Source organism: Dendrobium catenatum, unplaced genomic scaffold, assembly GCF_001605985.2.
Source record: "Dendrobium catenatum unplaced genomic scaffold, ASM160598v2 fragScaff_scaffold_459, whole genome shotgun sequence".
Taxonomy (NCBI): domain Eukaryota; kingdom Viridiplantae; phylum Streptophyta; class Magnoliopsida; order Asparagales; family Orchidaceae; genus Dendrobium; species Dendrobium catenatum.
The window spans coordinates 295216-312020 of NW_021318921.1; the positions used below are offsets into that span (position 1 = coordinate 295216).

Sequence of the window (16805 nt, forward strand, 5' to 3'; positions counted from 1 at the left end):
ATGCTATTTACATAACTGATGCCCAAAATATTAATATTATATGTCTAGGCATGTAATATTAATATTTTGGGTGTTAGATATATAAATAGCATGAAATAAAATGTTATGTATGTAAATCTCCCTAATTTGTAAACAACAATTTTAGTTTATGTGAAAAAAAAAAACTTTAATATTAAATTTTAGAAAATCATAATATATGTTCTGATTTAAATTAAAGAAAATTAATATACATTTATTGTAAAACTAAAATTAATTAGAGCAATAATAATAATAATAATCATATTAGACTAATTGTAAAAAGCACAACACTTGAACTTGCTCCTTGCACCACTTGGTCAAGTGGCAAAAAACTAATTTCAAAGTAATAAATATAAAAAAGGGGTGAACCAAATATGATCAACCTACTAAAAAATAAATTTTATTTTTTTATATGTTAAAATAAGACTTAAAAAAAGAATTAATCAATGCCATAAAGCACAAAATATGTTTATAAGCAAACTTAACACAATATTAGCTTATTAGCATAAAATAATTTTTTTTTCAATGTACTTTAAGCTTTTTTATTTTTATTTATAAAAGCTCCTTTCTTAATCATAATTTTAAAAATATATTTTTTTTAAAAAAAAAAAGCTTTTTAAAGATAACATATTATTTTTATTAACTACTTTTCTAATAAAAAATAGTGAAAAGGTGCTCCAAATAAAGTCTAAATCACAAGTCTTAACACTAATGAAATAATTATAGACAATCTTACAAGCCAAGAATGGCTATAGGGTTTAGAAGTTCTCATGGAAACATAGTTTTCTCTTTTTTATTTATCCACTCTCTGAAGAATTTCTTCAAAGCTACTTAATCTTAATCAACCAATTTTTAGCATGAGTAATTAATGGTTGCACATAGAAGTTTGGTAGTATTGAAAGAAATTTTTCTATGATGAGCATTCCTTACTGCACCTATTAAATTAACATAATTGCTCAGATGATATGTAGGTTTTGTTTGGGACAGTTTTTTTTATTACTTTATGAACACTACACGAAAACCTTCTATTATCGTCAGACTTTCTAACGCACGAATTACCATTGTATGAATATCCGCCAGAAATTTGCCGGAAAAATAAGATTTCCAGCAGATTTCCCTTGTTACCGGTGGATTTTGTCCACCGGTAATAAACTATTTTCCTGTGGTGGAAGCAGTTTTTTAGTACAATTTTTTGTCAATTTAAAATATTTGTACTGAAAAGCTACTTCATAACGTATTAAAAAAAACTGTCCCAAATGAAGCCATAAGCTGATATATGAAAATTTTCATTTAAATATTTTTGAATGCTTAGAAATATTTAAGTGAGATGAAGAAAAAAAAGGTTGAAAAGAGCTAATATTCAATACCTGCAATTGCTAACAAATGAATTTCATTTCCTTCACTTCAATCCAAACAAACAAAACCTTATAGTTTGTTATTTAAAATTTTAAATAGTAGTATTTAATGCAAGCTATGCATCCTTCGTTGGCTTTTGCTTTTGGGTTGAAAAAAGATTATATTACATTAGGCTAATAATAAAACTTAGAGCAAAACCAAAGAAATATAAAGAACAAACCGACCAAAGATCAAAAATATAATGCATGTATATCTACGTGATTCAGCAAGATCCATCTACATCTAAAGCTGCCTCAACAAAGATATATGAAGAGATTACACTCAATATAAATAAGGATAAGAATGCCATTTCATCAATACCACTAACTACGAGGGAATGCAGCTTGTTATGAATAACGTGAAGGTTAGGATGAATTATTATGTGCGGCATCGGACGAAAGAATGATCTGATTTTGTCTTTGTGAATAGTAAAAGTCTAATGAGTTGCGCTTTTATTATTCATAGAGACAAAACTGAATAGTTCTTCATGTCTGGTGTCCGCACATAATAATTTCTCGAAGGTTAGACGCAATATCTCACGTTCTAGACTGTAAAAGTCTAATAAAATATTTAGAAGTCCAATTAAAAACTTATTATTTTGATAGAGCAAAAAAAGCAGCACATCTCCCTTCTTATAGAAGTCGAAGATCTCCCTCTTACCAGCGAATTTTTATTTGGTCTGGTGTCCTGACGTAGCTCTACGTTCGGACGCCAATAACATGTCGCCACGTGCTCTTATTCTTTACCGCGCAGCTCGACGACCCGACCCGGACTGGAACCCAGTATTGCTATGTTCGAGTATTGCTTGGCATTGCTAAGTATTGCTAGGTATTGCTTGGCAATAACGAGAAATAAAATGTGAATAAATCTTGAATAAATGTGAATAAATCTTGAATAAATGTGAATAAATCTTGAATTTGATAGCAATCAGTCTTAAAAATAAAATGTGAATATATAAAGCATTAGTTTGGTAGCTATTGATATTGAAAATTAAAATTAAAACTTATCCTGGTAATTAAGAGAATTTATACTTCATACTAATAATCTCCTACTTAAAATTAACATTTTTTATATACCCTAGTATGTAACACCTAAAGATCAAAATTGAAAGAATTGTCTATTTTAATATCTTAATTAACCAACAAGAGCTTTTATGAATTCATCAATATAACTAATTATATTCATTTCTTAAAATTAATATTTATAATAGGCAAGAGTTCAATTCATATATTCATCAGTCTATCTTTTATTTGTTTATTATAAAAGAATAAAACTAAAAAAAATACATAGACAAAATAAAAACTAAATTCCTTATATGTCTTCACTCCATTGGATTCTGATCCATTCTAGAAAATATGTAAGGCCACATAGCGAGTTAATGACTCAGTAGATTTACCACAAAACTTACAATTGAAATCAATGTAATACACTATAAATAGTATGCATTTAATCATTTAATCAATATCAGTATGAACATATAACTATAAAAAATTATAACAATCAATGAAATAATATGTCATATGATAAAAAAACATTAGTACAACTGTATATCTTAAGAGTAATGATCAATAACCAAGTAAATACTATTAGTAAGTTCTGTAAATTCTATACCCATTAGTTACAAAATAGTTTATATAGCATCTTATCACATCAGTACATTTATTATTATTATATGCATGTCGTATAATGTCTATGTTATGCATGTATATCATGTAAATAATATGATTTATATACATCAAATGCATTTGTATCAGTTTTATCAGCCTTATCAAATACTTGTATCAATCATAGCTTAATCTTATACAAACTATGTCATGTCAATTATATAATTTATTATTATTATTATTATTAATTATAATAATAATAATAATAATAAATTATATAATTGACATGACATAGTTTGTATAAGATTAAGCTATGATTGATACAAGTATTTGATAAGGCTGATAAAACTGATACAAATGCATTTGATGTATATAAATCATATTATTTACATGATATACATGCATAACATAGACATTATACGACATGCATATAATAATAATAAATGTACTGATGTGATAAGATGCTATATAAACTATTTTGTAACTACTGGGTATAGAATTTACAGAACTTACTAATAGTATTTACTTGGTTATTGATCATTACTCTTAAGATATACAGTTATACTAATGTTTTTTTATCATATGACATATTATTTCATTGATTGTTATAATTTTTTATAGTTATATGTTCATACTGATATTGATTAAATGATTACATGCATACTATTTATAGTGTATTACATTGATTTCAATTGTAGGTTTTGTGGTAATCTACTGAGTCATTAACTCGCTATGTGGTCTTACATATTTTCTAGAATGGATCAGAATCCAATGGAGTGAAGACATATAAGGAATTTAGTTTTTATTTTGTCTATGTATTTTTTTTGTTTCGGCCGAAGAAAGTAAATTAAGTTGCAAATAACAAAATAATAATAATGCTTTACATCATTAGAGAGCAAAAAGTTGAAGACCAAAAATTCTCAAAAGAAAAATGTTAGTCCAACCAATAACGACAAATAGAATATAAAAAGAGACATCACATTCAAAAAAAAAAAAAATGTGATGCATTTTCAAAATGAGAAAAACAGAGGATGCATAAATGATCAATAGGAATACTCCTAATGAGTTGATCAACATTTTTAAAGCCACCCGCCAGCATCAACCAAATTAGGTAAAATTAATGATTTTATGACAGAATGCACTTACCGTACAGAGCCCTACATGGGGTCCTGGTTGGATACCCATTGGGTACCCACACTCTGCGTTGGCGGGCTTTGCCCACCCACACCCACATATGGTGACTTTTCGGATGTCATACCCACCCACACCCACCAACTTTCTACGCTTAATGAATGCAGTCTGTCATAGAATAATGGCCTTGATGTTTTTTGCCATTTTCTCTGACTGTAAACTTTCAAGCCACATATCAAAATTTATCATGGTTGTGACGAGGTTCAGTGTTGCGCACTGCATAGTAAGGATTATTATAATATACTGCATGTATATGATGATTAGTAATGTAAAACGATTCTCCTCTGATGTTGAATACCCACTCATACCCACCCACGAGGCTATGGGCGTACCCATACCCACCCATGCCCATTGGGTATGGGTGGGTACGTGGGTAGGTGTGGGTATGGGTACCAAATGCAGGGCTCTGGTTAAAAACCACTAGATCATTTGCTACAAGCTTTTTTGTAGTGTTTCATCTCTTGGTTATTCTAAATGTTTGTCTGCCTTGCAATGCTCATCTTTTTCTTAGAAACTACAACTTGATAGAAACTTTATTTTATACTTCTTATAGAGTCATCAGCAATAAGGGTTTTATATACATTGTACCATTCTTCTGTTTATGAGAAGACAAAATATCTACTAACTCTGTTTCTTAATTTTCAAGACAACTAACAACCCCTAATAAATTTTAAAGGTTTCAATATCACTTTAAAATCTATATCCTAGAATCTTTCACACCGACAACATAAAATCCTACTGAGCAAAATTCATATTTTTAGAAATTTATCAAATTACAAGAGATTGTATATAACAATATTTTGAAGCTCTAATTGAACTAAAACATTATTTTTAAGGGAAATTTACATGCATACCACTTTATTTCATGTTATTTATATATCTAATACCTAAAATATTAATATTACATGTCTATCACCCATATAAAACTTTAATATCAAATATATCACTCCTATAATTCATTTATACCATTCATATCAGCCTATAAACTTTAATATTTGATTCCATGCACTCAAATTTGTTCTATGGGTGGTAAGCATGTAACATTAATGTTTTGGGTGTTAGATATGTAAATAGCATAAAACAAAGTGGTATGTATGTAAATCCTCCTATTTTTAAATGTCAAAATAAACTTATGAATAGATAACAATGAAAAATTTTAAATAAATACTCAAAACATCTATAATCTCAATCTCTATAATATATAAAAAATTATACAGTGGAAATTTTAATAACACAAAATTATCCTCATTTTTTGATAATGGAAATACAAAATTGATAGGAAAACCATCAAAAACAATAAATTATTAAAATCAGAAATTGAATAATGATTTCTTATAACCAGACTAACAAATCTCCCAACAGGACCAACTAACGAAAATCATTCTAATTGTAAAAATCAAGTGCAAGTGAACCTTAAGCTTAGTAGCTACCAATCTTAAGTAAAAAGACTCAAATGATGCTTGAAATAATATTGTAACTCAATTCTAACAATAATCGGATTATAATATGGAAGAAGAAATAAAGAGGAAATTCGAGGTTAGCAAAAAACACCAAATTGCTTCTGTACCGTGAAGTTGGTGAAGATTCTGAGTGGATTGCATTCAAAAGCTATCTATTCCAACCTACCAAAAAGATTCAAAAGCAAGAAATTTTAGCAGAATTCCCTCACAATCCTTCAATCTTCGAATCAAATTAATAGCCTTAAAATGCTTCTACTTCAGCTGTAACTTTCACGAAAGAAGTATCCATTAAACACAGCCATTGCGTCTTTTTCTCCACTCTTTTTATGAAAGAAACATCTCTCTTTGCTCAGTTCCTTCAAAAAATAGAAAGCTCAGTAGAGAAAATCGTACATAAATTTCTCCTCAGAATCCCCAATCTTTCTTCTGCAGTAAAAGAATTCATAGTGGTAAGCTTTTAAGGAAGATGGGTAGTGTTCAAGAGAAGGGTGGAAAGAAGCTCTTCTATGGCTCACCTCACCCTCTCATTATAGAGCTAAATAGATTGGAGGACCAGCTTAGAGGTAAATTTCCCATTATATTCTCTCTTTTTTTTTAAATTAACAAGCTAGAAAATTATGATTAAAAAATACATCGATTCAATCGAAGAATATCAGTAACTTCCGTTGGCGTCCTGTCAAATTAGAGGAATGTATGCTGATTTATTTCTTGACTTGGAGTCAGAAAAGGAAGAGATTATTCCAATTGAGACTTACCGAGTCATAAATCAACGAGGTGGAAGGGCTGCAAGAGGACGCAATATACCCTATATTTTTTACTAAGAAATTATGATTTTTGTACTTATTTTATTTATCATGCAGGCAAGGAAAGGGAGCTGGGAGAAGCCTACTCAGAGATCAAGGCCTTGAAAGCATCTGAAGAATTAAAAGACAAGGCTGTTATTGAGGTTAAACAATCTAAATAAGCTCATGAAGAAGAAAAAGAAAATAAAATGGAAAATATAACTTTTTTTTTTCATTTTCTAATCTTTTTTTGCAGCTAAGCACCAAAATAAATAAATTGGAAGAGAAGTTGAGTACAGCAGAGGAACATATTGAACAGAAGGTGTTGCCTCTCTTCATGAATCCTTATATTTAAATTTAAAAAACAGTTTAAGCATAGAATTAAAGGGTGATTTGATTAATCAATAATTTTATGATTTGAGAAACTGCAGAATCTTGAAGCAAAGAAGCTCAATGATGGAAGAAAAGAGGCGCTGGCTTCACAATATGCTGCTGAAGCAGCTTTGAGAAGAATTCATTCATCAAAAGAGGAAGAGGAATATTTCCCAGTTGAAGCTATTATATCACCACTTGAATCTGACATCAGGAAGTACAAAAAAGAGGTGAAAATAAATACTCTCAGAAAACAATTTTGAGAGATTTGTGTGAAACTCTCAGTAGTTAGGTAATTTTCACATATAGGCTTCGTTTACGATGACTTTCTTATTGCTTCTTAAAGTAGTTGAAACTGTCCCAAACGAAGTCATAGAAAATAGTTGCAAGATTTTGTAAACAATGATAAATAGCTTGTCCTATTTTAATATTTATAACATTTTTATTTAATTTACAATTGAGTATTCTACAAGTAAAATATAAAAAATTAAGTATTAGACATATAAATACATGTGATTTTTGTATTATGCATATAATTCTCTGAAACATTTTGTATTATTAAAGTTTTAGAATAAACTCTAGTAGAAATATGTGGGCTTCAATTTAGTTAGATTACTTGAGATTATTTACAAAATAGTATAAACTATGATTCATTAACATAACTTGAAAATTGTAGTTCTTTTTCACAAAAAGCCACACTACTGGAAGATTTATATAAATTTCTCAACTTTTTTTTCTTGATCCTGCTTGTTAAGTCTGAAATTGGCAGCATAGATTTTGAAACTTGGAAAAGATAAGAAGGCCTTGGAGCGCCTCACTAAGTCGAAAGAGGCAGCACTCCTTGAAGCACAGAAGATATTGCAGATTGCTCTTGAAAGAGTTCTTATAGTAGAGAATGTGCAGAGTGAGAACTGTGACTTAAGGAGGCAAGTAGAGATATGCCAGGTAAGGTTGTAAATGTGCTGAATATGAGAGAATTAGCTCATGTTCAGGCTAAGTTTGTTAATGTTTAATAATTCTCTGACTCTCCTTTTCCTAGCTTGTATTCAGCTCGATTTGAGCTCATTAAAGCTTCGTTTGAGACGGCTTTCTTACTGCTTTATAAGGCAGCTTTTGTACTAAAAAGCTGTTTTAAGAAACAGCAAGAAAGCCATCTCAAACGAAGCCTAAGACTAACGGGGTGATTATTTGTTTTGAAAATGAGAATCAAATGTGGGGAATAAGACATTTTTGTTAGTGTTAATTCTATCTTCCTTCTCTACTATGACAAATTCTTCCTCTCTTCTCTCTTCTCTTGCAATAGCTTATCCTTATTATGTTTTAAAGCTTAAGCCCCTCTCAATTTTCTCTTCCTCTTCTTCTATTGGCTTGCGGTTATGCTTAGATGTATTAGGTAATAAGCTTGAATTTATTATGCAGGTGGTGGTAGTTATCATAATGTAGATATTAGGTAATGAATTTCTAGGAGTTAGATAGAGGATAATAGGTAGAATCTTGTATTAGGTAACAATAAATCTATTTTCGTATCTTAACATCTTGAACATGGTATCTACACGACCAATCTAACTGCAAAATTTAATCTTGCAGGATGAGAACAAATTCCTTAACAAAATTTATCGCCAAAAGGTTCTTGAGGTGGAGAAGCTTGCACAAACTATCCATGAACTTGAAGAATCTCTGCTAGCCAGTGGCATGGCTGCTAACACCCTACGAGAGTACCGACACCAAATTTCTGATTTGAGTGTAATATTCCAACATACTTTTTGATGTAACCGAAGTAATTGTAAAGAAAAACTTAAGAACAATAACCAAGATAACATTTTTTTTTTCTTTTTGAACATAGGAAGAGAAGAAGGTTCTTGAGAGAGAGCTAGCGAGAGCTAAGGTTTCAATGAACCGCGTGGCATCAACAGTGGCAAATCAGTGGAAGGATGACAATGAGAAAGTTATGCCTATAAAGAACTGGCTTGAAGAAAGAAGGTTTTTTCAGGTATAACAGAAGAACACTCTACAGCAAAGCCTTACATGGGGTCCTAGTCGGGTACCCATGCTTTACTCAGACGGGCTTTGCCCACCCACGCCCACCCATGATAACTTTCGGGATGCCGTACCCACCTATACCCATCAATTTTCCATGCTTTTTGAACGCAGTTTACCACGGATTGATGGTCTTGAGGATTGTTGCCCTTTTCTCTGATTGCAAACTTTCAAGCCGCATATCAGAATTTTTCGAAGTGGCAGTGTGGTTAAGTGTTGCACACTACGTAGTGAGGATTGCAGCAATATAAGATATATGGTGATTAGCAACGTAAATCGATTTATCCCCCGATGTTGAGTACCCACCCATACCCACCCACAAGGTATGGGTGAGTACATGGGTGGGTGTGAGTATGGGTACCCAATGCAGGGCTGTGCTCTATAGCGCTCAGCATGTTGTTATGGATTTATTGAAATTTGATTGAAATGTCTTGATGTTTAAGAAGTATCTTACATCCTGAATTAAATAGTTCACGATGTCCTTATCCAAGTTTTTTTTATATATATCTAACTATTATTTAAACATTTAACTGAGTTAGCATACAAGATTTGCTGTAGGGAAAGTGCAGCTTTCAGCTTATTTCAACTAAATACTATCGTACCAGCTATTGATTTATAGGGGGAGATCCAACGACTGCGGGATAAGCTCTTATTATCAGAGAGAACAGCCAAAGCAGAAGCCCAATTCAATGTATGAACTTAACCGGTAACTTGCAATTTCATGCCTCATCGTCATCATCATTAGTGTTATCTGAAGTACTGTCATAATTTTCTATGAATCCTCATTCTCCATTTACATTTGTGGAGTTATGCAAGGGCTCTTAAATTTACTTTTCACAAACTTTTTCTTACGGTTTCTATAGATATGACCTCTTTTCTATCCCGCTTTCTTCCTAACTACTCGGCATTAATTTTTTCTATCCATCTGATTGCCATGGGTTTTACCTTTCATTCTACAAGCACAAACTACCCAATTTTATTTACTATTATTCTAATCAATAGATGCTTGGGAAAGCTTTCTTATTGCTTTGTAAAGCTACTTTTAGTATAAAACTTTCTTGAAAGCAAGGAAAAAATTGTGGTCTAAAGCCGTCCCAAATGAAGCCTTACTCTCTCTCTAATATAATCATTTTTTTAATATGCCCTTTCTAATTTTATCACACATACATCCTAATATTCTCATTCCACCATACTCAAATTGAATGTCACTGACTTCTTTATCACTCAACATTTGAATCCTTATAGTAATAATTTTATGAAATTTAGTTTTTAATGCTTGCATGCACTAATATTAGAAAAATTGAACTACCTTCAGGAAAAAATGAAACTCAGGCTAAGGACGCTGGAAGAAGGTTTGAGATTTTCCTCTCAGCATGGTGGCCCAACAAAGAAGACTTTATTGAATTCAAGCAAGTCCAAGTCTTCTATTACTGCTTCTATAATGCAACAGGCTAATTCTACAATTGGAGATACAGATACTGTTGGAAACTTTGATACAGAAAATGGCATGGAAACAAAATATATTATTGGAGAAAGTTCAGTAAGAAAGAATTCAGATCTGAAATGCAAAAACTATGACAGTGGAAAGCAGAATTCTGAAGAAGAGGAAATTCCCAGTAAGCATAAAGTAGACAGCAAAATTAGCGATAAACAAAATGCTTGTGAAGAGCTTGAAAACAGCTTTTTAATTAATGGTGAAAAAGATATGGTTTCTGGTTTTCTATATGATATACTGCAAAAAGAGGTCATCAACTTGAGAAAATCATTAGCAGAAAGAGATGGATTATTGAGTGCTAAAGAAGAAGAAATCAAGGTAGAAATAACCCGTTTCTATTCAAATAACTTCATTCCATTCTTCTTTCATTTTTCGATACTTCAACATCTCCTTGCAGGTGCTACATAGAAAGGTTGCTGCACTGACTAAATCAATTGAAAGAAAGCTGCAGAAGGCAAGAAAGGAAGCAATAAATAGAGAGAAAGTACCAGAGTTGGTTAAATCAATGGATGAGAAATCAAAATTTTAATGTGAATTTTCAATTTTGAGCTAGAAAAAAAGCCGTCCTCAATTTTAATGCTGGCAATATTATTTCATTACAGAAATGAGAAGAATCTTGAATATGCAGCAATTTCAATTGAATTGGTCCTAAGATTCTGCTATCAGTTCATCTCTGTGAACTTCTAACTTGTAAATATGGAATTTTGTGCATGTAAAAAGTGTAAATGCAGACCTGTAAGCTTGGAGAACGTTGTATTTTCATGCCTATATATAGATGTATGGAAATTTATATTCTTAAGATGTGGAGATAGGGTTCTCATAAATTTTGATTGTAAAATCAAAATGTACTATATTTTAAATTTCATGTCCACTTAATGAGTGTTTAAGGATTTATATTGTTGATATGTAGAGATAATTTTCTCATGAATTTTGATTTTGAAGTCAAAATCTAATTTATGAATTATTTCATGTGCTTTTCATGTGTATCTAAATACACTGCATAATCTCTTCAAATATGTTATGAACCATTAAATGTAATCAATATATGTTGGCAAATTTGTGCATGATAGCAAAATTAAGATTTCAAATAAGAGGAAGTGAAAAAGGCTAACCTCAAAATTAAGAGGGTAAATTTTCTTTAATATACATATTAATTGAATCATTTTTAAAATAAATTTTTATTATATATAAATTTATATATGATTTTTCTCAAATTTAAGGACTGACCCCACCTCCTTCCCTATCATGGATCTTTCATTGGTTGCAATTATTTTTAAGTTCAAAGTTGTTATGTGTGGAATCTGATTATACGGATCAATCGGGTTGTTATGTTGCCTCGGAGGTCAAGTTTGTCGTGCTTATTGGGGGGTGCGGGCGCCCGAGCGCCCCAGCGTTGAATGATAGAGAGCGGAGTACAACAACGGTCTAGATACGACATCACAGTGGATCAAGACAAATGTTTGAGTGTCGAAACACCACAAACTGGCGTCGCAGAGCTGCGAGGCAGACTTGACAGTTTTCTTTCTCATTTTTCTAAAGGGTTGCATCCCTTGGAGTTATTTACTTATTTTTCTCTTGTATTTTGAGTGAGTAAGACATTGAGAACAATGCATGTTAGAAGAGAAGAAGGAGAGAGAGAGAGAGAGCGAGAGAGAGCGAGAGAGAGAGAGAGAGGAGAAATATGTACTTATTTCTCCCAATTTTCATAGTGAATTTCTTGGTGTGGTGTGGACTTGTGATTTTTTTCCTATTTTGAATTTTTCCACATTAAATCCTATTGCCCTTTAGTTTTCCGCTACTTTTACTTTCTTGTTTGTTTCGACATTATAGTGTTTACTCTTCATCCCAAACAAAAGTGACCCTTAAAGATATAGTGTTGTTTGTTAAATTAGCTAATTTTTGTCCTTCTTTAACAAAGAAAACATGTCATGCAAATTCAATTATGTTCGACCTTAGCAGTAAATTCACAATGGTTGAAAGAAAAGCAAAATGCTTCCCTCCTAAGGTTTGTGGGTGGAGCTCCTAAAAGGTACTTTATATACATATTTATTAGGCACTTTAACCAAGAAAATATGCTATGGCGCAAATTTAATTATGTTTGACCTTATCGGTAACTTCATCACACTAGTTGAAAGAAAAGTAGAGTGCTTCCCTCTTAGGATTTGCGAGTAGAGTTCCTAAAAGATATATGATCATTACATTTATTTCATTCAAGGCACTCTGTGAATGTTCATTATATACCAAATGCTACATATTTTTTATAGTAGAGATGGGAACCATCAACTAGCTGGTTATCCCCTTCCTCCTCGAGTGCCAGCATTTTCCTCGGCAGATTTTTCCTTTAAGCGGTGCACTCGCATGAAGTATCTCTACTATCCCCCGGTTGGGTGTTCTAGGGTCCTGATTTGTGAATGCGTGATGATTTAAGTTTTCCTAACATGAGATATGTGGGGATTAATTACTATATTTTACTCATTTTATTCAATTGATCATTCAATCATCTTTTATACAAATGCCATTTAATTTATTCCACTCGAGCAATTTTCAAGATGTTCATTATTGAGAGTGGTTATTGAAATATCTTCGGTGGGTATTCGATCTAATTGGAATGAATTATATTTGGATAAGTTCATTATTTATCTTATTTTTTGTTTCTTTCCCTGAGAAAATTTGTTTATGTTCAGATAAATAATATTTGAGGATTATTAGTATATCCTCCAATTTTGTAGTTGGATTGTGCATTTAAGTAAATTTATACATAAAAATGTCTGTCAATAGCATGTCAAAGATATAATAACCTTAAAATTAGTAAAATTTAAGAAATGAGTAATACAAAAGTTACCGCGTGTCAGTTGATGCATATGTTGGCATGGTTGATTCACAGCAAATGCGATGTCTAGTCTTGTAATGGTGAGGTACTGTAGTGATCCTGTGAGGTGGTGGTAGGTGTTGGGCTCAAAGGATATACCAGTGAGTGACCGAGTGAGGTGGGTTTTGATTGGCGTAGGTGTGGAGGTGGGTTTTGATTGGCGTAAGTGTGGAGGTGGGTTTTGATTGGCGTAGGTATGGAGGTGGGTTTGCATGATGTGAAGCCAGCCTTATGTAGAATGGATAAGGTGTATTGTTCCTGGGACAAAAATAGGGAGTCTTGGCTGTTATGAGTGTGAATACCCAAAAACTAAAATGGAAACCCAAGATGTTTCATGGAGAATTTAGAATGAAGATTGTTGATGATGTCTTGAAGTTTGGATGAGGAGTTACTTGTAAGTAAGATGTCATCAACATATATAAGGAGATAAATGAAGATGCCTTGTGACTCGTATATGAGTAGGGTTGGATCGGCTTGGCTTTGATGAAAGCTAAGGGAGTAGAGATGGGTGGAAAAGGTGTGAAACCATTGTCGGGGTGCTTATTTGAGGCCATAGATGGCTTTCTGAAGAAGGCATACTTTGGTGGGATAGTTGGGATCTTCGAAGCCTTTAGGTTGGGACATATATATAGTCTCATGGAGATGTCCAAGAAGGAATGTGTTTAAGGCATCTAATTGGTTAAAGTGGCCATCATTTGGAAATGGTGAGAGTGAGAAGAACTCAGATTGAGGGCATTTTAGCAACTGGGCTGAATGTCTCAGAGTAATTGAGATCATACTCTTGTATATGACCCCAAGCTATGAACCAAGCTTTGTAGCGTTGAATGGAGCCATTTGGTTTGAGCTTTAGTCGATATGTCCATTTGCAACCATGCATAGATGTATTAGGTGGTGGTGACACAAGTGTCCAGGTTTTCTGTTGATAAAGAGCTTGGAGTTCTGCTGTCATAGAGGCGTGCCATTCTGGATGTGAAAAGGCCTCTTTGAAGGTGGAAGGTACTTTGGAAGATGTAGTAGAGGCATTGAGGTTCAGTATGTGGCAAGGCTTGAGGTGTCCGATTTTGGATCATGTAATCATATGATGAATGGGAGGGGGAGAGGCAGGAGAGATGATGTTTGGCTAAAAAGGGTGAGGCGATATTGGTGGCTGCATTGGTGATGAGGAGATGGGCGGGGGCTGTTGGGAGGGGGATGGGAGGTTGGTAGAGCTATTGGGTTGGTAGGATGTAGGTGTGAGTAGTAATGGGTTGGGAGGTAGTGTGGAGGTTATGGGTGATACTGCAAGAGTTTGTTGGCGAGTTGGAAATGTTGTTTCATTGAATTGGACGTGTCGAGAAAGGATAACTTTTTTGGTGGAGGGATCAAGGCATTTCCTTTGGTAGTATCAGAGTATCCGAGAAAGATACATAAGGTGGATCGAGGTTGTAATTTATGGTGATTGGGTGAAGCTAGGGGAAGCATGCGCAACCGAAGGTGCGTTGGTGAGAATATATGGGTGTAATGTTAAATAGTAGTTGAAACAGTGATTGTTGTTTGGTAACTAGGGTCGCCATCCGATTTATAAGGTAAGCAGCAGTTAGAGTTGCATCTGGCCAGTAGGTACAGGGAAGATGAGCAGTTTGAAGTAAAGTTTGAGCGGTCGCGATGATGTGTCAATTCTTTCGTTTGGCGAGGCCATTTTGCTCGGGTGTATAGGGAAATTGGTTTTATGAAGAATATCGTTAGCTTGCAAAAATGAGTAGAGAGACTGATTGATGAATTTAGTTCCACAGTCAATTCTTATGCATTTTATTTTAAATGGTAGTTGATTTTCTATGTGAGTTTTGAATTGAATGAGTAGATTAGTAACTTCTGATTACATTTTCATTGGAAAAAACCAAATGTAGCATGAGTAGTGATCAACTAACAGCAAGTAGTAGTGGTAGCCTTGATTAGATATCAGTGGGGAAGGTCCCTACATCTGCGTGTATGAGTTCTAAAGGGTTACATTTGCAAGTAGTAGAAGGGGGAAAAGGTAGTTTGTGGCTCTTAAAGGTCATACATGAATGACAGGGAGGATGAGTATTCGTAATATTAAGATCTCGATTATGTTTGGAGATGATAGCAATGGTTCGAGCATGGGGTTGACCAAGATGTTAATGCCAGCGAATGTCTTCTGTGGGGGCTACAGTGAGGGCGTAAGCAAAGGATCTGGGAGGAATCTTGAGCGGGTATAGGCCATTATTGGAGGAACCTCGATGTATGTATTGATGGTGCTAGTTCAGAATTTTGTAACCCAATGCATCAAAGGAAATGATTAGATTGTTGTCACGTGTGAGTTTGTAGATTGAGAGGAGATTATGAGAAATGTTTGTAGCGTGCAAAAGGATATGTAATTGTAGCTTACAGTTGGTGGTTCGTAGTAGACCTTGCCCAATATGACTGATAGGAGTAGTAGAGCCATTGCCGACTGCAATTTGATCGATTCCTATATAGATTGTGGGTTGAAGCAGATTGTTGATGTGGGGCATGAGATGAGATTTGCACCAGAGTCAAGTATCCACTCATGCTGAGGAGGTGATGTGGAGGAGGAGAAAAATGCCTTTGGAGTTGGTTTGGGAGGCATGGAATTGTAATTGATATTTAGGTGGTGCCAACAATTAATGGCTGTGTGACTCACTTATTGCAAATCTAGCAGATGACAATGGGTGCGGATGAAGGCTTGTTATTTGGTTGATTAGCAGGGTTCCGTTTGGTTGAGGTGGGATAGAACATATTCCGGCCTCAATTGTCTCGGTTGTTGCAAGTAATGTATAGAGCCTGTGTGGTGGGTGGAGGTAATTGCATTTTGGAGTCAAAACGTAGAGTTATGTCTGGACTCCACACATAATAATTTCTCCAGTGGAGGAGGGCGTGTTAAGTGCACCACAAAGAAGATATTACTTAGCTGACTTGGGCTATATAACATCAATAAGCTTATGGAGCCCAACAACAAATATCAATATCATTCAAGTGAGATTTTTTTTTGCGTATTTTGTTAGTTCTATGTCGAATCTAACTTTGTTGATCAATCGAGTTATAATATTGCCTCGGACCTCAAGTCGATTTCTCGTGTTCAAGGGGGTCCTCCCCGTACTAGGGTTTGAGTGTTTTGCACCTGGATTTTTTTGTTGTTCTCATACAACGCCCCAACTCTGTCTACTCGAGCGAGATTTGCACCTGAGTCAAGTATCCACTCATGCTGAGGAGGTGATGTAGAGGAGGAGAAAAATGCCTTTGGAGTGGGAATGGGAGGTATGGGATTGTATTTGATATTTAGGCGGTGCCAATAATTGTTGGTTGTGTGACCTCGCTTATTACAGATCTAGCAGACGATAATGGGTGTGGATGAAGGTTTGTTATTTGGTTGATTAGCAAGGTTCCGTTTGGTTGAGGTGGGATAGAACCAATTCTGACCTCGATTGTCTCGGTTGTTGCGGGTAATGTATAGAGCCTGTGTGGTGGGTGAAGGTAATTGCATTTTGGAGTCCAAATGTAGAGTTATGTCTGGACTTCCCACGTAATAATTTTTCCAGTAGAGGAGGGCGTGTTAAGTGCACCGCA

General features: G+C 33.9%; 1 protein-coding gene across 1 annotated transcript; it reads left to right on the plus strand.

Annotated features, from left to right (window-relative positions):
* Positions 1–5830: 5830 nt before the first annotated feature.
* On the plus strand, positions 5831–11220 carry LOC110112607 (microtubule-associated protein 70-5). Its single transcript, XM_028694337.1, has 10 exons — positions 5831–6231; positions 6529–6614; positions 6707–6772; positions 6882–7052; positions 7597–7767; positions 8410–8565; positions 8666–8812; positions 9479–9550; positions 10175–10672; positions 10752–11220. The coding sequence occupies exons 1-10, from the start codon at positions 6135–6137 to the stop codon at positions 10881–10883; spliced, it is 1596 nt and encodes a 531-aa protein (XP_028550170.1). The 5' UTR covers positions 5831–6134; the 3' UTR covers positions 10884–11220.
* The last annotated feature ends 5585 nt before the right edge of the window (positions 11221–16805 follow it).